This window comes from Oncorhynchus keta, chromosome 34 (genome assembly GCF_023373465.1).
Source record: "Oncorhynchus keta strain PuntledgeMale-10-30-2019 chromosome 34, Oket_V2, whole genome shotgun sequence".
NCBI lineage: Eukaryota > Metazoa > Chordata > Actinopteri > Salmoniformes > Salmonidae > Oncorhynchus > Oncorhynchus keta.
Window position 1 is genome coordinate 26,417,619 of NC_068454.1, and position 20,521 is coordinate 26,438,139.

Here is a 20,521-nt window from a genome sequence, read left to right on the forward strand (position 1 = left end):
CTCTTTTTGCAGTTCATTCCAAGCCTCATATTATTTCACTTTGTCAAGTTGCATGTGCTTCAATAACCTAATTTTGCTATATTTTGGCTTTGCAGAACCTCCTGAATTTGTGCTGAAATTGCCAGTCACAAAGTTTGTGAAGAAGTGCGAGCCACTCCGTCTTGAATGCAAAGTTACGGGTGCGCCCTCTCTGCGAATGCAATGGTTCAAAAATGACACTAAGATCACAGAAGGTGACAACTATAGAACCTCATTTGTTGACTCAATGGCAGTACTTGAGCTGCACACCACAAGATTTGAAGACAATGGAGTCTACACTTGTGAAGCAACCAACGAAGCTGGAAGCATAAGCTGCAGCACAACCCTTACAGTCAAAGGTTAGCCAGTGATCAATGACATTGGGTTTTGATATTTTCCATATTACATTATATATTCCATAATAATCTAACATTAGTATAGTGTCTGTTGGTGGTATTACGTCAGTATGAATTTGAGGCTTTGCTGCATGTAACAAAGAGAGCTGCTTCTTAACGATTCTCAATGTTTTGTAGACCCACCCTCTTTCCTCAAAGTACCTCAGCCAATTGAAGGAATGAAAGGAAAGGATGCTAGCCTACACTGTGAGATAATTGGCACAGCACCCTTTGAGATTACCTGGTCCAAAGATAAAACACCACTAAAAGAAAGTAGGAAATATAAGATGGTGAATGAGGGTACCTCTGCCACTCTTCATATAATTGGATTGGAAGCCTCAGATGTTGGAGAGTATGAGTGCAAGGCATCAAACAGTGTAGGATATGAAACATGCCGTACTACAATTCAACTCAGAGGTTAGTAGAATTGCATCATCTGTGGGTTTTTTTCTTCTTTTTTTCTTTCGATAATTGATGTTCCAGCTTTTAACCATGAACTACTCCCTCATTATGTTTTTTTTCTCCTCACCATGTTTGTCCTCTCTCAGAACCACCAACGTTTGTGAAGAAATTGTCGAATATGACATGTATATTGGGTGAAGAAGTCACCCTGACGGCCAATGTCAAAGGCTCTCAGCCAATGACCGCATCTTGGGTACAGGATAAGGATCACATTCTCAGAGATGGTGACAACCGGAAAATTACCTTTGACAACAACCAGGTCACTCTTAAAGTCTTTAAAGCAGATTTACTGGCAATGGGCAAATACAGCTGCCAACTCAGAAATGATGCCGGAGTTGTGGAATGTTTTGCTAACTTGACTGTATTAGGTTTGTACAATTCAATTTTCTTTCTTAATTCGCTTAGTTTCCCCCCCAGTCATTGCTTTTTAAAATGATTCCGTTTCTGTAAGCACACCTCTTTTCATGTTCTTTATTTTCAGAACCAGCTAAAGTTGTAGAGAGACCAGAGTCTTTCAGTGTGACTGCAGGTGATATTGCAGCTCTAGAAGTCAAAGTGTCGGGGACACCAGAGCTGAAACCAAAATGGTTTAAGGATGGAGTCGAACTCTCCTCTGGACAGAAGTACAAAATCTCATTCTCAAAGATGATCTCCAGCTTAAAAGTTTTGTCTGCAGAAAACGTTGACACAGGAGAATATACATTTGAGGTCAAAAATGAGGTTGGCAGTGATCTCACCAAATTAAACCTCACTGTACTAGGTTGGTGGCCACTTCCTATACACAGTATAGTATGACATTTGCCTAATTGCCTAGTGTTTTTCCTAATGCACTGGTTACTAACCATGTCCTTCTATAACAGATAAAACTATACCTCCAACATTTACAAGGAAATTGAAGGATTATCAACCTATTGTTGGAAAAGCTGGTGAAATGGACTGCAAAGTCTCTGGTTCCGCACCTTTCACCATTACCTGGTACCATGATGGAGAGGAGATCAAAACTGGACCAAACTATGAGATTACATTCAGTGACAACACCTGCATGCTCAAAGTGCCCACTCTTAAGTTGTCAGACTCTGGAGTGTATAAATGCAAAGCTGTAAACAAGGCAGGAACCAATGAGACCAGTGCCTCTTTCATTGTGAAAGGTCAGTAAATAGGAGGTTTGAATCTACAGTACACGTTTGGCCTTCATAATGACTATTGCTTTGTGAAGTGACTGATTTAATGTTAGATGTCGGCAAGATAAAAGTATGTCTTTTTTCTATTTAGAACCTCCTTCTTTCGTGATGCCACCTCAGCCATTGGAAGCAATGCCTGGCACAAATGTTTTGTTCTCAGCAATTGTCAAAGGAAGTGCCCCACTGAAACTGAAGTGGTTCAGAGGCACCAAGGAAATTTTGTCTGGAAAAGGCTATGAAATTGCTCTCCGGGACAGTACAGCTACAATGGAGCTATTCAAAATTGACAAATCCCACGCTGGAGAGTATACATGCCAGATTATTAATGATGCTGGGAAGGAAAGTTGCCCAGTTAACCTATCTGTGAAAGGTTGGTCAATAATATCATTTTTAAATGTATTATTACAGATTTTATCAACAGAATTAAATCAAAATGACAAAATTAATCAGTATGTGGACTAACAAACTTCTATATGATTTAACTCAGAACCTGCGCGCTTTGTTAAGAAGCTGAAGGACCATTCTGTTGAAAAGGGTAAATCATTGGTACTTGAGTGCACATACTCTGGAACCCCAAAGATATTTGTCACCTGGTATAAGGACGGAAAACAGCTATATTCTTCTTATAAGCACAATGTCACTACCACTGAGACCTCCTGCATCCTGGAGTGTTTAAACACTGATGATAAGGAAGCAAGTGGGGAATACGCTTGCGAAGTTTCCAATGATGCTGGAAAGGATACCTGCAAAGCACAAGTGTCCATCTTAGGTTAGTTTACCTAAGTTGATTTGGTAATGTATTGGGATTGTCCTATACTGTATATATCTGATGTGCATGTTTCTGATTTAACGGTTTATATCTGTCACTTTAGAACCACCTTATTTCATTGAGAATTTGGAGCCAATGGAAGTGACTGCTGGTGATGCAGTTTGTTTGAAATGCCATGTGGGCGGAACCCCTGAAATTAAGGTGGCTTGGTTTAAGGCTGACGGAAAAGTGAGGTCCAGCCCCACTTGCAAAATAGAATATTCCAAAGGAATTGCTTGCTTGAAACTGAGCAAAGCAACCAAGGCTGATATTGGTGAATACACATGCAAAGCAGAAAACAACATAGGAACAGCCTCATCCACTTGCCGCCTCTCTGTCCAAGGTGATGCCCGCCATCTTTTATTTAGGAATGTTCTCTTTTTAATCTGGAGATATTCCGTTTTGACTCTGCATCATTGTTTCTGAAATTAACGATTAGTATTATATTGTTTGTTGAACTATCCTATTTTCAGAGGCAAAAACGCCACCTACCTTCCCCAAGAAAATAACCAGTCTTCAACAGACTGAAGGAATGGAAGTCAAATTTGAGTGCCGCGTGGCAGGCTCCTCGCCCATTGAGGTCTCTTGGTTTAAAGACGGTGAAACTCTGAAATCCACCGACTATACCATGAGTTATGATGATAACACTGCTGCCCTAAAAATAACCAGAGGTGAAATGAGACACTCTGGGGAATACACTTGTGTTGCTACCAACAGCGTTGGGACTGCATCCTGCAGAGCCAAACTCACTCTTCAAGGTCGGTCGGTTTTTCTTCAAAGAAGTCGTTTTTTGCTTGCTGACTGAGAGACAGTGCACGTTCTGTATTAGTACCATGTCATATTGTACAATGTCAATGCTTTCATTTCAAAGTATGCTGTATGTTCCACCTCTTTCCCATCATTGAACTTTTAGAGCCAAGATATCCCCCTGTCTTTGATAAAAAGCTGTCACCCATGGTGGACATTTCAGTGGGTGATAGTGTGGAATTGGAATGCCACATGACTGGATCTTTGCCAATAAAAGTCACTTGGTCAAAGGATCACAAAGATATTCGATCAGGAGGAAATTACAAGATGTCCTGCGTGGATAACACCCCACACCTTACTATATTGAAAGCAGCTAAAGCAGACTCTGGCCGCTACTTTTGCCATGCCACTAATGACATTGGAAAGGACTCTTGTTCCACTGAAATTACTGTCAAAGGTATTTGGCCCACTGACACCCAATTTGAGTCCTTGAGAGACATTTTAGTTTCTTGAGAGACATTTTTGGTATAGTACTTTGTTTGCTTACGTGACACCTAACATGATCACTGCAATCTTGTTTCAGAAACCATTCATTCTTTTGTATTTATTTTCAGAGCGCAAAATCCCACCTACCTTCACCAAAAAGCCCACAGAGACCCTTGAGGATATAGAGGGCAAGATGGTGAAAATTGAGGCACGTTTGTCTGGTTCTCAGCCCATGACCATCAATTGGTACAAAGATGACATTGAAAGGCACAGCTCTGATCACTATGACATGTCCTTCAAGAGCAATGTGGCTGTGTTGTGTATCAAGAGCTCTGAAGTCTCCGACTGTGGCAGGTATACCTGCAAAGCCACCAATGAAGCTGGCACTGCCTCTTGCGAAGTGACAGTTACCATAACTGGTAGGTCCATATTAATATTACTATATTAATAATAATATTAATATTATTTTGTTGTGTTTCTCCATAGAAAACAAGATGTACATAATTTTTGTATGCATCTCTACTATGTGTCTCATGTATGTTTTCCATGACTCTTCCCTATTTTCCCAGAACACAAGAAGCCCCCTACATTTGACCCCACTCTCAAACCTGCCACGCTGACCGAGGGAGAGAACCTGCATCTTAGCTGTCATGTCCATGGATCCCCTCCTATGAAGATTCAGTGGATGAAGGACAGAAAAGACTTGAAAAACACTTCCAGCACTAAAATCATTTTTGCCGATGACGTTGCCTCTTTGGAGGTCATGCGCGTATCAAAGAATGATGCAGGGGACTACCTCTGCAAGGCTACCAATGAAGCTGGTAGTGAATTCTGCAAGGCCAAAGTGACAATCAAAGGTACGTCTTCTGGACCATATTTTGATTCAAGTCATATCCAATAACTTGTGGAATCAGCTGTCATGAATGAATGATAATGTTTTTTATAACAGACTTCTTGAATTATGCTTTATTGCAGAGAAATCCAAAGCAGCACCTAAACCCGCTGAAGAGGAATCAACAGCAGCACCAGTAAAGAAACTGGACAACTTGTTCTTCATCGAGGAGCCCAAGCCTTGCCATGTAGCCGAGAGTAAGTGTGATGAAAAGAGATTTAGAAGCATATAATTATTATTCAATTGACAACCCACATTGTTTAAACATTGGACAATCTAACATTCCCATAGTAAATGATGTCTTCAATATGTTGCGTTCATTTACAGAGGGCACTGCAACGTTCATCGCTAAGGTTGGAGGTGATCCCATTCCTAACGTGAAATGGATGAAGGGCAAGTGGAGGCAGATCACTCATGGTGGTCGCATCACTATTGAGCAGAAAGGCCCAGATGCCAAGTTAGAGATCAGAGAAATAACAAAGTCTGACTCCGGACAGTACAGATGTGTTGCAACTAACAAAGCTGGAGAAATAGAATGCAACACCGACATGCATGTTGAGGAAAGGAAAGATGTTGTCGGAGTTGAGGGAGACTTCAGAGCAAAACTGAAGAAGTAAGTAAATCTCTCTTTGACAATTGTGTCTCTACCTTTCACATTCCACAAGAAACTGTACAAATAATATTTGCCATGCCTTCCTCTTCTACAGGACTCCATCTAAGCAGAAGAGTCCCCAGGAAGAGAAAGACATTGACATTGTAGAGTTGCTCAGAAATGTGGACCCTAAGGAGTATGAGAAATATGCCCGCATGTATGGAATTACTGACTACCGTGGACTTCTTCAGGCCATTGAGCAGCTGAAGAGGGAGAAAGCAGAAGAAAGTGGAAGACCGGTAAATTCATTTAACATAAAGTTGTATTCAATTGAATTTAATGGCTTAGTCTTTTCTTCAAAACACAACAGTTTAATTTACTTAATATTAGTCATACAATACAGAATGTTGTTGCTTTTTTAAAGAAATAATGGCCACACAATAACTAGTTCTGCTTTGTGTTTTGATGGGATTTAGGAACTGGAGAGAGAGAGAGAATCGGACGAGGATTTGGCTGCTCTTGTGGCTGATTTGCAAAAGAGAATGGAACGTACTGAGGTAGGTTCCTCATTAGCTACCACAATGAAATGTCTGACATTGACAACAGCAGTAATTATCATGTATTATATGCATATTTATTTACATGAATGTCTAAGCACATATGTCTTCTTTATTTGTTTGCAGCCTGTCACCGTGAATAAGGACATAACAGATCAATCTACAGTCACCAACAAGGTTGCCACCTTTGAGTGTGACATCAAGATCAACTTTCCAGAGATCACCCTGTCCTGGTACAAGGGAACTCAGAAGCTTGACAACAATGAAAAATACGAAATCAACATTGTTGGTGACAGTCACATTCTGAAGATCAAGCAGTGTCAAACCAAAGACCAGGGCAACTACCGTGTTGTATGTGGCCCACATATCTCCAGTGCCAAACTGACTGTTATCGGTGGGTATCTATGGTTCTGCATTTGTTTATACAGTCCTTTATACTGTATCTGTAAATACTGACCGACATGCATATTTGTTCGTTGTGTCTTTACAGAGCCTGAGGTTGAGAAACATCTGGAGGAAGTTGTGTGTAAGGAGGGGCAAACATGTACACTGTCTTGCCAGTTTTCTATCCCTAATGTCAAAACACAGTGGTTTAAGAATGGAAAGCTTTTAGAAATGAAGGGCAGATACTCGCATGAGGTGGTCAACAAGATTCAGAGGCTGTCGATTAAAGACCTCCAACCAGAAGACCATGGACGCTATGCCTGCAGATATGACAACCTTGAATCAACTGCAGATCTATGGGTTGAAGGTGTGTATAGATTAAACTACATAATAATTGGTTGCTGTTGCATCTCCCATCATGTTGTAGAGTGGAGAAGATCACCCCAAACTAACCTCTTTTTTTCTTCATCACTTATTTTGTCACTAATCTTTAAATGTTGTTTTTTTCACTCTTTTTCTCTTTTTTGCACTTTTGATTTGACGTACTCTTTTTCTTCCTGGAACTCTCTGATAACATTTGTTCTACTTTCTTACACTTGTTGGTCTTGGAACTTTGCCACAAACCAACATTTCTGTCTTTCTTTCTTTCTTTCTGTCTTTCTTGTCTTTTGACTTTTTGTCTCTACTTTCATCTTATTGAATCACCCATCATGATCTGTTGAACACTTCTAACTGCATATCTATTCTCCATTGTCTAATTTGACTTGAATTTGCACAATGAGTTTGAATTATGAGAATAACCAGAAATATTCAAATCGAACTAAATTCGTCACCACGTTATCTGTTTTAGCTGAACAAATTCACTTCACCAAACGTATCCAGAACATTGTGGTGGGCGAACGCCAAGCAGCCACCTTCGAATGTGAGGTGTCTTTCGACAATGCCATCGTTACATGGTACAAAGACACTTGGGAACTCAGAGAGTGCCCAAAGTATAACTTCAGAAGCGAAGGCAGAAGACACTTTATGATCATCCGCAATGTAACCAATGAAGATGAAGGTGTGTAGAGTTGCGTCAAACAAGCATTTTATGGATTTCTTTATTCTCGTTACCCAGATGAATACATCAGAATGGATTATTAAATCATCTTCATGACTAATCCTTTAGGCGTTTACTCGGTCATTGTGAGGTTGGAGCCCAGAGGGGAAGCTAAAAGCACAGCTGAGCTTTATCTTTCAGACAAAGGTCGGTATAGTTGTTAGCATTTGTTTTTGTTTTCCAGCTGTCTGTATCTCATAGTGGCCTTAATTCAGTTTTCAATATTTCATCTTCCCTTTTCACAGAAATTGAATTAGCAGGGGTACCCCATGGTAAGTATTTGATTTCTAGCTACACAACCTCTCAAATGTATCACAATTCCTAGTCAACGTATCTTAAATATGTAACTTATTTTATATATACTGTATCTTTGATATTTAAACCAAATTCAACATCTGTTAGATGTCCCTGATTCATCAATACGAATCCCTGATATGCCATCTTCAGTTACTCTAAAAGGTAAGAATGGGACATAAGATTGGCATTAATTATATACATCTAAACTAACCTAATTAATGAGAACTCAACATCTATATGTTTTTTTAAAGAATCTTCTGAATACTATTATGAAGAAGAGATGGAAGTGAGAGAGGTGGAAATGAGAGGTATATGGCCTTGCATTCGTTTATATTAAGTGTCTTTCCATCACCATCAAACCACTAAAATCATCATAAAATAATTCACAAACGTTTGATTATTGTGCAAGATTTACATCATATTAATAGTAACCATCACCATCATCAATTTAACTATCTCCATGTTTTCACAATTATTCACGCTTTTGCATAAACTCAGCAAAAAAAAGAAACGTCCTCTCACTGCCAACTGCGTTTATTTTCAACAAACTTAACATGTGTAAATATTTGTATGAACATAACAAGATTCAACAACTGAGACATAAACCGAACAAGTTCCACAGACATGTGACTAACAGAAAGTAACAGTCAGTATCTGGTGTGGCCACCAGCTGCATTAAGTACTCCTCCTCATGGACTGCACCAGAGTTGCCAGTTCTTGTTGTGAGATGTTACCCCACTCTTCCACCTGCAAGTTCCCAGACATATCTGGGGGGAATGACCCTGGCCCTAGCCCTCACCCTCTGATCCAACAGGTCCCAGACGTGCTCAATGGGATTGAGATCCAGGCTCTTGGCTGGCCATGGCAGAACACTGACATTCCTGTCTTGCATGAAATCATGCACTAAACGGACAGTATGGCTGGTGGCATTGTCATGCTGGAGGGTCATGTCAGGAGGAGCCTACAGGAAGGGTACCACATGAAGGAGGAGAATGTCTTCCCTGTAACGCACAGCTTTGAGATTGCCTGCAATGACAACATGCTCAGTCCGATGATGCTGTGACACACCGCCCCAGACCATGACGGACCCTCCACCGCCAAATCAATCCCGCTCCAGAGTATAGGCCTTGGTGTAACGCTCATTCTTTCTATGATCAACGCGAATCTGAACATCACCCCTGGTGAGACAAAACTGCAACTCGTCAGTGAAGATAACTTTTTGCCAGTTCAGTCTGGTCCAGCGATGGTGGGTTTGTGCCCATAGGCGACGTTGTTGCCGGTGATGTCTGGTGAGAACCTGCCTTACAACAGGCCTACAAGCCCTCAGTCCAGCCTCTCTCAGCTGATTGCGGACAGTCTGAGCACTGATGGAGGGATTGTGCGTTCCTGGTGTAACTCGGTCAGTTGTTGTTGCCATCCTGTACCTGTCCCGCAGGTGTGATGTTCGGCTGTACCGATCCTGTGCAGGTGTTGTTACACGTGGTCTGCCACTGCGAGGACGATCAGCTGTCCATCCTGTCTCCCTGTAGCGCTGTCTTAGGCGTCTCACAGTACAGACATTGCAATTTATTGCCCTGGCCACATCTGCAGTCCTCATGCCTCCTTGCAGCATGCATCTTTCTTTTGGTGTTTTTCAGAGTCAGTAGAAAGGCCTCTTTAGTGTCCTAGGTTTTCATAACTTTGACCTTAATTGCCTACCGTGTGTAAGCTGTTAGTGTCTTAACAACCGTTCCACAGGTGCATGTTCATTAATTGTTTATGGTTCATTGAACAAGCATGGGAAACTGTGTTGAAACTAATTACAATGAAGATCTGGGTTATTTGAATTTCTACAAATTATCTTTGAAAGACAGGGTCCTTTCTTTTTTTGCTGAGTTTATTACCCAGGAAATGTAAAACTTGTAGTGTATTTGAGGTTTAAAAAGGCTTCTGAAATTTGTAATTTCCACTTTGTAATTTCAGAATTGATTTTTCCTTACGAAAATGTATCAACCCCAACAAAATTGGCCATGAATTATAATCCACATAATAATTCACATTTCCTGTTGCTGCATAATTATTTTTTGCCTGTAGCAAACTGGCAAATGTAGATCCTACATCTGTACGTGTTTGTACAACTTAGTAACATGACCTAACATTTCAGTCAATAATAACCAAGATCAATTTAACCAATTTCATTTGAACATGTTTAGACAAGTTGGTACACCTAAAAAGATTATTCAGTATTGTAACACGACCTAACCAATATTCCAGCATTTCCCACTGCTCATCTAAACCATTTTTTTTCATTGTTACTCTTTATTAGAGTATGAAAGCTGGACAGAAGAGACAGTAGTACAGAAAATATCTACAACCACAGGTATCCCTTAGAATAGATGTTACCATTGCTGTTTATGTCTGTTAGCAGCTAACTCAAGTGACCAAACGGTTCATCTTTAACGTTCCACCTTGAGCCACATTGGTATTAACATGTGTGGTGCTTAAAAGCATCCTTGTCTGTCTGTATGTTTGGGTCACTCTTTTAAAAAATCTTGAAAAAGAATGTATGGGCTACTCTTTGTATGTGTGATCGTACCATAGTGTGCTAGCGTGTGTTTGTGTGTGCGGAACACGGTCACAAATCCCACGTCTTTCTCTCTCCTTTGTTGTCCCACAGGAGTTATTTCATTTCTGTGTCTATATTTGCGTGTTGTAACCGTAAACCTCTATCCTTAGCTAACGTGCCTTGTTGAACAATTATACTAATATATTGTCATTGTCTTATCAGCCCCGAGAATACCTGTTGAGGAGGAGTCCGTCCAGAGTAAGAAGGTTGGAATGAGGGAGGAAATGCCACAAAAAGGTATTAAAAGAACAACGTTTGTCTGTCTTGGCTTACAGCAATGTTATGGCAAAGTTGGCAAACATGTTCATAGTCTTGTTCATGTGTCAGTTGGTAAACTCTTTAACAGCTTCTTTTTTATGTGATGTACATAGTCGGCAATGTTTTGGCAAAATAAGTTCATGATCTTTGTTCATGTGTCATTTATGAAACTCTGTGTCAAAGGTTTTCCCTGCCATGTCATGCTCAGTTTCTTTCCATGTCTTGCTTAGTTTAACTTGGTTTGTACTTTCAGTATTTATGATATTTGATTCTTTGCTCTTAAGTTGATCACGCATAGTGGCTTATCTGTTTGTCTGTATTGTCTTCCATAATATATGTGCTTCTTTGGCAAGTACCTTACATGCGAATGCATGGATGTCCACAGTAGATACTGCTTTGCTACATTGGCTAACACAATGAGTGTCTTTAAAGTTTCTGAAGTGCACAAGAAACCCGAGGAGAAGGCTAAACCAGCTGAGGCAGCAGTACCACATAAAGGTATCTAAATATCTGCATTTCTAAATGGTCTTTTGTGTTGATCTGGTTGATGTGTGTACATGTGTGTACATGTTGATAACTTACCCAAGTATGTCTCTCTTGTTGAAAAAAAAGGGCTTTTACTATAAATATTCTACTTTTGCATGACTGTTTGTCTGTGTAAAGTAACCAATGTCCACTACTGTAAATTACATTATAAGATTAATTATATTTGTCCCTACACATTAACTCAGTGATAACTTGTACTTACTATGATGATATTTCCAAGTACCTGAAGCCAAAAAGCCAGTGGAGGAGAAGATAACTGCAGAGGTTGTCCCAGAGAAACTTCCCTCTCCAAAAGGTATAATCTTAAATCAGAAATGATGTGCTTGTCTAACGATCTTGTCATGTTTGTCATGTATTCTTAATGTTCTTTTAACTAAATCTGTGAATTTGTTTGTTTTAGTTGATTGTTTTTGTGGTTGTTGTACGTGAACCTTGTTTTCTTCAACTTAGTGTCCGTAATTATTTTGTATTTATTTGCATGAGTTCTATAACCAATATTGTGCTCTTTTTATTTTGGTGTATGTAATTGCTCACTTGCAATATCTTAGAAGAACATGAAGAAGCAAAGGCACCTTTCCATAAGCCAGCTGAGAAACCTGAACAGGTTCCATTAAAGAAAGGTATATTGCATTTTTCCATGTGCTTCAGAAATGCTCCTACTGCTGCTGTTGTAGATCTTATGATGTTGCGTCTCTGTCCTGAATATTTTCAGTTGTCTGTCTCTTCATACCATATCTTCTTGTTATCACGTTTTAAGGTATGACCCGGGTGCAGACAGTGTTGAAGAAAGTTTATTCTTTAAACAGGGGCAGGCAAACGACAGGTCAAGGCAGGCAGGGGTCATTAATCCAGAGAGGGTGTAAGGCACCGGAACAACAGGCTCAGGGTCAGGTCATGCAGGGGTCATTAATCCAGAGTGGGTGTAAGGCACCGGAACAACAGGCTCAGGGTCAGGTCATGCAGGGGTCATTAATCCAGAGAGGGTGTAAGGCACCGGAACAACAGGCGGGCTCAAGGTCAGGTCAGGCAGTGGTCATTAATCCAGAGAGGGTGTAAGGCACCGGAACAACAGGCGGGCTCAGGATCAAGTCAGGCAGTGGTCGGTAATCCAGAGTAGTGGGGCAAAGGTACAGGATGACAGGCAGGGTCAGGACAGGCAGAACACAGGTATAAATAAGAGGGGTGGAGACAAGCACAAAGACAGGGGAAACAGATTAGGGTGTGACACTTGTCAGTCTCTTGTCTGTCTATTTCACAGTTTCTAAATCATCTATGTAACACGTTCTAACACTACATGTTATTATCCCAAAGGATTCTGTGTGAATAAGCCTGTGTGACTAAGTTTATTCACTTCTGTCACTTTGTGCATTGAGTTTAGTGGAGTTGTCTCAATCATACTCTTGTCCCATGCTTTTATGGGTTTCACTCTTGTCCTCGGTTTTTCTTGATAGCCCATAGTTTCTAATGTTGATGTCTGTATTACTTGAAGATGTCCCTCAAGCTGCACCCCATGTTGCGGAGCCAAAAGCTGAGCCAAAACCAGAGCCTAAAGTTTCACCTGTGGCTAAGGTTGAACCTGAACCGAAGGGTGCACCTGTAAAGAAACCAGAGAGTCCACCATCCAAAGGTATTTCCTGTCATGTCTTGTTTTGTGGAGTATTTATTCCCCTCTCTAATGTCACCTTTCCTTTGTGTAATTGTATGTATATTATATATTATTATGTTTATATAGCATCTAACATAGAAGTTCATTTTTATTTTGTGTCATATCTGTATGTAGTGTAATTATTACCTTGGTATGTGAACTCTAAATCAAAGTGCATGTTACTTTAAGTTCCTGAGAAAGCTAAGAAACCAGAGGCTTCAAAACCAGAACCAGAAACGCCAGCGGCAGTTAAAAAGCCAGAGACTGCACCTACTCCTTCTCATAAGGAGCCAGAGCCTACTCCTGCTGCAAAGAAGGTCCCATCACCACAAGGTATCAGTTTCTCTCAAAAGAGAGGCAGCTTTCTGAGTCTTTTAACAACTTGTATGCTCTTTATACTCTTCTGTTTGTCAGTCCATCTTTGTCTGTCTGTGGCATTACAAAGTTTAAGACTATGTAATGTCACGTATTTTGAATCCGTATTTGTTGTTTTCTTTGTCAATTTTACGTCTGTTTGTTGTGCTTTCATCACAGCACATTGTATATTACTGATAATTTGCATATTCTTTGAAGTGCCAGAAGCACAAAAAAGACAGGAGGTAACTCCGCAGAGACCAGCTACCATCCCTCAAAAAGTGGCCAGAGAGGACATAGAGCCTCATGTGCAACCTGTGCCAGAAAAAGGTATACACAATATAGGTTGACAATGCTTCTCCCGTTAATGTTTAATGGCTTTCTTCTAACCAACCCCAGCTTTGAACATCTATGTCTTGTCTATGTTCACATTTGGTATCGTCTAGCTTCTACGTCACAGAGTTTGTCTTTTGAAAAGTTTATGCACAACTGAAAAGTATTTTCCCCAGTTGCTTAATTTTGTCTCGTCATAATCATCGTCATACAGTCTTACCACTCAATAGAGTGTGACTTGTGCAATGTCTGTGTTTGAAATGACTTTCTTGAATATCTTCATTGTATATGCATGTTTTAACAATCTTAAATGGTCTTTTAAGTTCCTGTGGAAGAAAGAAAACCAGAACCTCTTAAGGTTGCCAGAAAGCCTGAATCAGTTATTGTGACGCCAAAGCAAGATACACCGCAAAAAGGTAGGGATTTATGCACTGACTTATGTACTGTACCGTACATACAGTTTACTGTGATGTCTTAAGAGTCTTCTTGAACTATTCTTTGTCTTAAGTTTACCATATTCCGGCTCTCCTTTTTCCTCAGTTTTCCGTCTGTTTGACAATCTAGACACTTTAAAGGGTAACACTTTAACTATCATCATGAAGCTGACTTAATGGTGTAACAATATGACATAATATTAGACTTATAGTTTATCATAAGTTGTTAAGACTGTTTTAGATATGGGTCATGTTATGTTTGTGACCATGTTAACAATATGTTTGAAGTAAAGTGTTGCATGCGTCGCCACGTGACGTTCTGTTTGTCAGATTTGTTGTGTTATGCAACAACCCTTTTGTCACTCTTCTGTGTTGCCAATGTCTAATGCGTGTCTTGTATGTGCTTCAAGTAATGGAGCCCAAACAAAAGCCTGTACCTGTTGAGAGGGTACCTGAGATAAAACCTACTGAAAAGGTACCTGTTGAGAGGGTTCCTGAGAAGAAACCTACTGAAAAATTACCTATTACTAAACCTAAAAAGGAGATGGAAGAAGAAAAGAAAGTTCCAACTTCAGAAATAGAAGTTATGCCACAAAGAAAAGGAACTCCGCCAGACACAGGTATTCTAAATGTGCTCTATGTTAGTGGTGTTCAATTTATTAAAATCTTATTTCACCTCCAAATGTAGATATCAGGTGCATAATGGCATGCCAGTACTACTTTCTTTTATCTGTGTTTTTAAACCCAATGTTTGTCTTTATGTTGTGTTTTGTCGTTAATCTCTTGCGACCTCCATTTGGTGGGAACTCTTAAAAACATCTTTAGAACTTCAAGTGACTTCTAGTCTTCCGATGGCTGAGAAAAAGAGATCTTCGAAAACTCACGAGACGTGGGAGGTTTCCGACACGATGGAGAGAGCTCCTCCAATAGAAGAAGTCTTTCAGTATGAAGAAGCAGGGCATGAATATGAAGAGGTGTCATATGAGAACAAAGGTGATATATTGGACAATAGCACTACATCGACATTCCAACAGAAGATTTCAGTGACCACAAAAGATATCCTTCCAGAAAAACTATCTGTACAAAAAGATAAAAAGTCAGATATGAAACATGAACCATCTCTTAGTGAGGTTTCCAAGAGGAAAGATAGAGCTACTAAGGTTTTTACTACACCGAAACCAGAGGAAAGAAGTTCTGTTGAAATTAGGTCTGATTTAGATGCAGATTTACCAGCCAAACAGGATCGATCTCCTCAGAGGGAGTCTCATGAATCATCCACAGAAGGAGGAGAAACACTTCTCAGGAAAAGTGTTTACACTGCAAGTTTAGTGTCTAGAGAGGAAGAAGGTACAGGCATCAAAACTAAGGGAACTCGCTCTGTTGATGTAGTTGAGTTAAAGACAGAACAGGCTACAATTGAAGATATACCTATCCATCAAGTAGTTCAATCTTCAGAAGAACATTTTGTCCAGAAAGCTGCCAAAGTTACTACAAACGACAGTGTACCTATAAAGAAGGATACTGTATCTTTGGAAGTATTAAATGATGAAAAAGTGGACACTGAACTACAAAAATATGAAGTTTCCATTATGAAGCAAGGGAGTGCTAGTATGAGGGAAGAAATATTTATGAAAAAGTCTCCTAATATGCATCAGGTAGTTAAGGGTGAAAGCGAGGCTATAGACACAGATAAAACAGTGGACGAAAAGAAAACAGACATTGTAAAGAAAAAGGAAATGACCACCAGGGTATCAGACAAGAAGGAAAAGTCAGACGGAAGACAGGAGATTCATGTTAAAACAGATTATAGTTCTCCAAGAAAATTATCTCCCCAGGAACATGAAGAATATGTTTCAAAACAAGAGGCATCTGTTATGGATGTTTCAGAGAATATAAATGCAGCCACAGATATTATTTCCCCCAAACCAACAGCAAGAAAGGAAACTGGTATTCGATCTAACCAAGAAGGTATTGCTCAATCAGTAGAATGCAAAGGACCAGTAGAATCTTCTATCAGAGTAGAATCAGTAATTGAAGAAATATCAAATATACAAGTTAATACAAGAAAGGACAAAGTACATTTGTCAGAAGGTATCTCTCCAATAAAAGCGCTGTTGCCCAAAGAGAAAGGACAGGGATTAGTTGGTACTGAAGAGATACCTTGTACTGTTGAAAACTTCCAATCAAAGAAACAAGTAGTTGAGAAAGGCAAACCTTCCAAAGTAATTCAATCCAAGGAAGAAACCTTTAAGAAGACCCTTACTATGAGAAAGGAACTCAGTGAAGAGATACCCCGTACAAATGAGGATATCCAGGCAAAGAAACCGGATATAGAAAAGGGCAAACCTTCAAAAGTAATTCAATCCAAGCAGGAAACTTTTAAGAAGACTCTTACTACGGGAGAGGAAACCACTGAAGAGATTAGAATTGAGGTCATCCAACCTAAGAAGCAGGTAGTTGAGAAAGACAAACCTGCCAAAGTAATTGAATCCAAGGAAAGGGCTGACAAGACACTTACTGTGAGAGAGGAGCCCATCGAAGAGAGACCTTTTACAGTTGAGGACATCCAAACTAAGAAATGTGTGATTGTAAAAGGCAAACCTGTTAAAGTAATTCCTTCTGAAGAGGAAACACTTGACTCACAAGAGGAGGAAAAGATATCTTCAAAAGCCTCGCCTTCAAGAGGTATACTAAGTAAATCTAACATGTTTCATCTCATCATCTTGTCGGCAAAATCATCCGTCAATTCCATTTCACGCTTAGTTTGAAATCAAACTTTTTTTGCCCAGTATTATTCATAAAGTTGCTTCATTCCAGTGTTTGCCATCCCATATCAACACATCCTCTTAGTGCTCAAAATCCACAACTCTTGTGTCATTCTTGCAATTAATTCTCTGTTGTTTGTGTCTATGTTTTGTGTCTTTTTTGGATTGTGTTTTCTATTTCATCACATCTTTTTTGATATTGTATTGGTGCTCCACTGCTTACCCCAATCTGTAGTATCTTGATCTTGACCATAGTATAATTTCATTTCAAGTACCAGCAGAGAAGAAGGAATCACCTCCACAACTTGTTGAACCACTTACAAAGAAAGCGTCTCAGCTGGAGAAAACTGTTGTTGCTGAAGGGGTGAAAGAATCTGAGCCATTTGGAAAGAAATTGGCTAAACCAGAGTCTAAGCCAGAACCTAAGACAGTAGCTAAGACAGAGCCTAAACCAGAGGATAAACCAGAGCCTAAGCCTAAACCAGAGTCTAAACCAGAGGTTAAGCTAGAGGCTAAACCAGAGAAGAAGGATGTTACTGAAGTAGAGGTGAAAGAATCACCTCCACAGCCTGTTGTGGTGTTGAAGACAGAGCCTAAGCCTAAACTAGAGGTCAAGCCAGAGCCTAAGGCTGAGCCAGAGTCTAAAGTTGACACTAAGCCTAAATCAGAGCCTAAACTAGAGTCTAATTCAGAGGTTAAGCTAGAGGCTAAACCAGCGAAGAAGGCTGTTACTGAAGTAGGGGTGAAAGAATCACTTCCACAGCCCGCTTTGCTGTTGAAGACAGAGCCTAAGCCTAAACTAGAGGCCAAGCCAGAGCCTAAGGCTAAGCCAGAGCCTAAACAAGAGGCTGAGCCAGAGGCTGAAGTAGACACTAAGCCTAAATCAGAGCCTAAACTAGAGGCTAAGCCAGAGCCTAAACCTAAACCAGAGCTTAAACCAGAGTCTAATTTAGAGGTTAAGCTAGAGGCTAAACCAGCAAAGAAGACTGTTACTGAAGTAGGGGTGAAAGAATCACCTCCACAGCCCGCTTTGGTGTTGAAGACAGAGCCTAAGCCTAAACTAGAGGCCAAGCCAGAGCCTAAGGTTAAGCCAGAGCCTAAGCAAGAGGCTGAGCCAGAGGCTAAAGTAGACACTAAGCCTAAATCAGAGCCTAAACTAGAGGCTAAAATAGAGTCTAAGCCAGAGCCTAAACCAGAGGTTATGCCAGAGCCTAAGCCTAAACCAGAAGCTAAGCCTAAACCAGAGCCTAAGTCTAAACCAGAGGCTAAGCTTGAACCTAAACCAGAGGCTGAGCCAGAGGCTAAAATAGAGACTACACCTAAATCAAAGCCTAAGCTAGAGGATAAAATAGAGGCTACGCCAAAGCACAAACCAGATGTTAAGCCTAAGCCAGAGGCTAAACCAGAGCCTAAATCTAAACCAGAGTCTAAGCTTGAACCTAAACCAGAGGCTGAGCCAGAGCCTAAACCAGAAGTTATGCCAGAGCCTAAGCCTAAACCAGAAGCTAAGCCTAAACCAGAGCCTAAGTCTAAACCAGAGTCTAAGCTTGAACCTAAACCAGAGGCTGAGCCAGAGGCTAAAATAGAGCCTACGCCTAAATCAGAGCCTAAATTAGAGGCTAAAATAGAGGCTAAGTCAAAGCCTATACCAGATGTTAAGCTTAAGCCTAAGCCAGAGGCTAAACCAGAGCCTAAATCAAAACCAGAGTTTAATCTTGAACATAAACTTGAGGCTAAACCAGAGAAGACTGTTCTTACTGTAGGGGTGAAAGACTCACCTCCACAGCCCCCTGAGCCACTAATAAAGAAAGTGACTACACCAGAGAAGACTGTAGTTGCTGAGGAGCTGGAAGAATCACCTCCAAAGCCACTTGTAAGGAAAGTGGCCAAACCAGAGTCAAGGCCAGAGAAGAAGGCTATTACTGAAGATGTGTTTCTTTCAAGTGAAGAAGAGGCTGCAACTCGAAAAGGTATAACAAGGGCAATCCTTGAAATACAAATCTTCACTCTTGCGTCACTCTTAAAATCTTGCTTCTTTTGTTGTTTGTTTGTATGTTGTTTGTGTGTACATTTTGTGTAATTGTGTTTGGGATACTTCCTTATTTGTTTATCCTTATGTGTTTGCTGTTTGATCACATATTGCCTTTGTATTTTCTTGATGGTTCACTTCTGTAGTATGTTGTTCTTGACCATAATATAACTTTATTTCAAGTACCAGCAACGGAGAAGGAATCACCCCAACAACCTGTTCGACCACTTACAAAGAAAGTGCCTAAACCAGAGAAAACAGTTGTTGCTGAGGAGGTGAAAGAATCACCCCTTAAGCCGACTGAGCCACTGGCTAAGAAAGTATCTAAACCAGAGTCTCAGCCAGAGACTAAGCCAGAGAAGGTGGCAAAGAAAACAGCTATTGCTGAGGAGGTGAAGGAATCACCTCCAAAGCCCACTGAGCCACTTCCTAAAAAAGTGCCTAAGCCAGAGACTATGTTTATTGCTGAGGTAGAATGTCCACCAAAGACTACTGAGCCACTTGCAAAGAAGGTGGCTAAGCCAGAGACTAAGCCAGAGACTAAGCCAGAGACTGAGCCAGAGACTGAGCCAGAGATTGAGCCAGAGACTAAGCCAGAGACTAAGCCAGAGACTAAGCCAGAGACTAAGCCAGAGAAGACAGCTAATGCTGAAGAAGATGTTGTTCCCAAAAAAGGTATAACGAGAAATTCTTGAAATGCAAATCTTTAATCTTCACTCTTAAAATCTTTATATTTTGTGTGTTATGTTTGTGTTTATGTTATGTGTTTTTGATGTTTTTCTCTGTCTTTGTGTGTGCTATGTTTATATTTGATATAGTCTTACTCTGATACTTTCTCAGTGGTCCAATGCATACCGCAATCTGTAATATCTTGATTTGTCAGGTTGTTATTGTGAAGAGAATGTGTTCTCAATGACTTACCTCGTTAAATAAAGGTACAATTAAATAAAGCAGAATTGACTTTGACCGTGGTATCATTTTATTTCAAGTTCCAGCAAAGAAATCACCTCCAAAGCCTGCTGAGCCTCTTGCAAAGAAAGTGCCTGCACCAGAGAAAACAGCTATTTCTGAACAGTTGGAATCACCTCCAAAGCCTGCTGAGCCACTTCTTAAGAAAGTGTCTTTGCTAGAGTCTAAGCCTGAGCCTAAGTCTGAACCTAAGCCAGAGAAGAAGGCTGTTGCTGAGCCTCCAAAGCCAGTGGAGCCACTTGTAAAGAAAGTCTCTAAGCCAGAGAAGAAAGCTGTTGCTGAAGTGGTGTCAAGTGAAGATGTTGCTGCCCAAAAAGGTATAACAAGGACAATCCTTGAAACACAAATCTTAAATCTTAAACATCTTGCTATCCTGTCTGTTATGTTTGTGTGTGTTATGTATTTTGGATATTATGTATTATCTGTTGTGTCTATGTGTGTTGATGACATGTTTCTTCTCAGTGGTTTAATGCTTATCCCAACATGCACTGTCTTGATTTTGACCTTTGTACAATTTTATTTTAAGTACCAATAAAGGAGAGCCAAACATTTCCAAAGCCCACAGAGCCACTTGCAAAGAAAGTCAGTCCTCTTGAAGGTAAATGTCTGTTTAATGTTGCATCATGTATGTTCTTCAAATACATTCGTGAATGAATGTTTCTTGG

At 40.2% G+C, this 20,521-nt stretch overlaps 1 protein-coding gene across 1 annotated transcript in view; it reads left to right on the plus strand.

Moving 5' to 3' along the window:
- Positions 1-20,521, plus strand: part of LOC118366639 (titin-like) — a 180,290-nt gene that overhangs the window by 52,302 nt on the left and 107,467 nt on the right. Inside the window, exons 38-73 of the mRNA XM_052493512.1 lie at positions 96-377; positions 552-830; positions 962-1,243; positions 1,357-1,635; positions 1,736-2,023; positions 2,148-2,426; positions 2,544-2,825; positions 2,929-3,207; positions 3,338-3,622; positions 3,778-4,068; positions 4,226-4,516; positions 4,667-4,954; positions 5,073-5,186; positions 5,317-5,602; positions 5,697-5,880; positions 6,058-6,138; positions 6,265-6,532; positions 6,629-6,889; positions 7,373-7,582; positions 7,691-7,768; positions 7,867-7,893; positions 8,024-8,080; positions 8,170-8,226; positions 10,224-10,277; positions 10,686-10,760; positions 11,214-11,279; positions 11,548-11,622; positions 11,876-11,947; positions 12,817-12,954; positions 13,162-13,305; positions 13,546-13,656; positions 13,983-14,075; positions 14,504-14,713; positions 19,071-19,562; positions 19,877-20,173; positions 20,383-20,454. Of these exons, the coding sequence (XP_052349472.1) occupies positions 96-377; positions 552-830; positions 962-1,243; positions 1,357-1,635; positions 1,736-2,023; positions 2,148-2,426; positions 2,544-2,825; positions 2,929-3,207; positions 3,338-3,622; positions 3,778-4,068; positions 4,226-4,516; positions 4,667-4,954; positions 5,073-5,186; positions 5,317-5,602; positions 5,697-5,880; positions 6,058-6,138; positions 6,265-6,532; positions 6,629-6,889; positions 7,373-7,582; positions 7,691-7,768; positions 7,867-7,893; positions 8,024-8,080; positions 8,170-8,226; positions 10,224-10,277; positions 10,686-10,760; positions 11,214-11,279; positions 11,548-11,622; positions 11,876-11,947; positions 12,817-12,954; positions 13,162-13,305; positions 13,546-13,656; positions 13,983-14,075; positions 14,504-14,713; positions 19,071-19,562; positions 19,877-20,173; positions 20,383-20,454 (6,927 nt within the window). The remainder of the gene's footprint in view (positions 1-95; positions 378-551; positions 831-961; positions 1,244-1,356; positions 1,636-1,735; positions 2,024-2,147; positions 2,427-2,543; positions 2,826-2,928; positions 3,208-3,337; positions 3,623-3,777; positions 4,069-4,225; positions 4,517-4,666; positions 4,955-5,072; positions 5,187-5,316; positions 5,603-5,696; positions 5,881-6,057; positions 6,139-6,264; positions 6,533-6,628; positions 6,890-7,372; positions 7,583-7,690; positions 7,769-7,866; positions 7,894-8,023; positions 8,081-8,169; positions 8,227-10,223; positions 10,278-10,685; positions 10,761-11,213; positions 11,280-11,547; positions 11,623-11,875; positions 11,948-12,816; positions 12,955-13,161; positions 13,306-13,545; positions 13,657-13,982; positions 14,076-14,503; positions 14,714-19,070; positions 19,563-19,876; positions 20,174-20,382; positions 20,455-20,521) is intronic.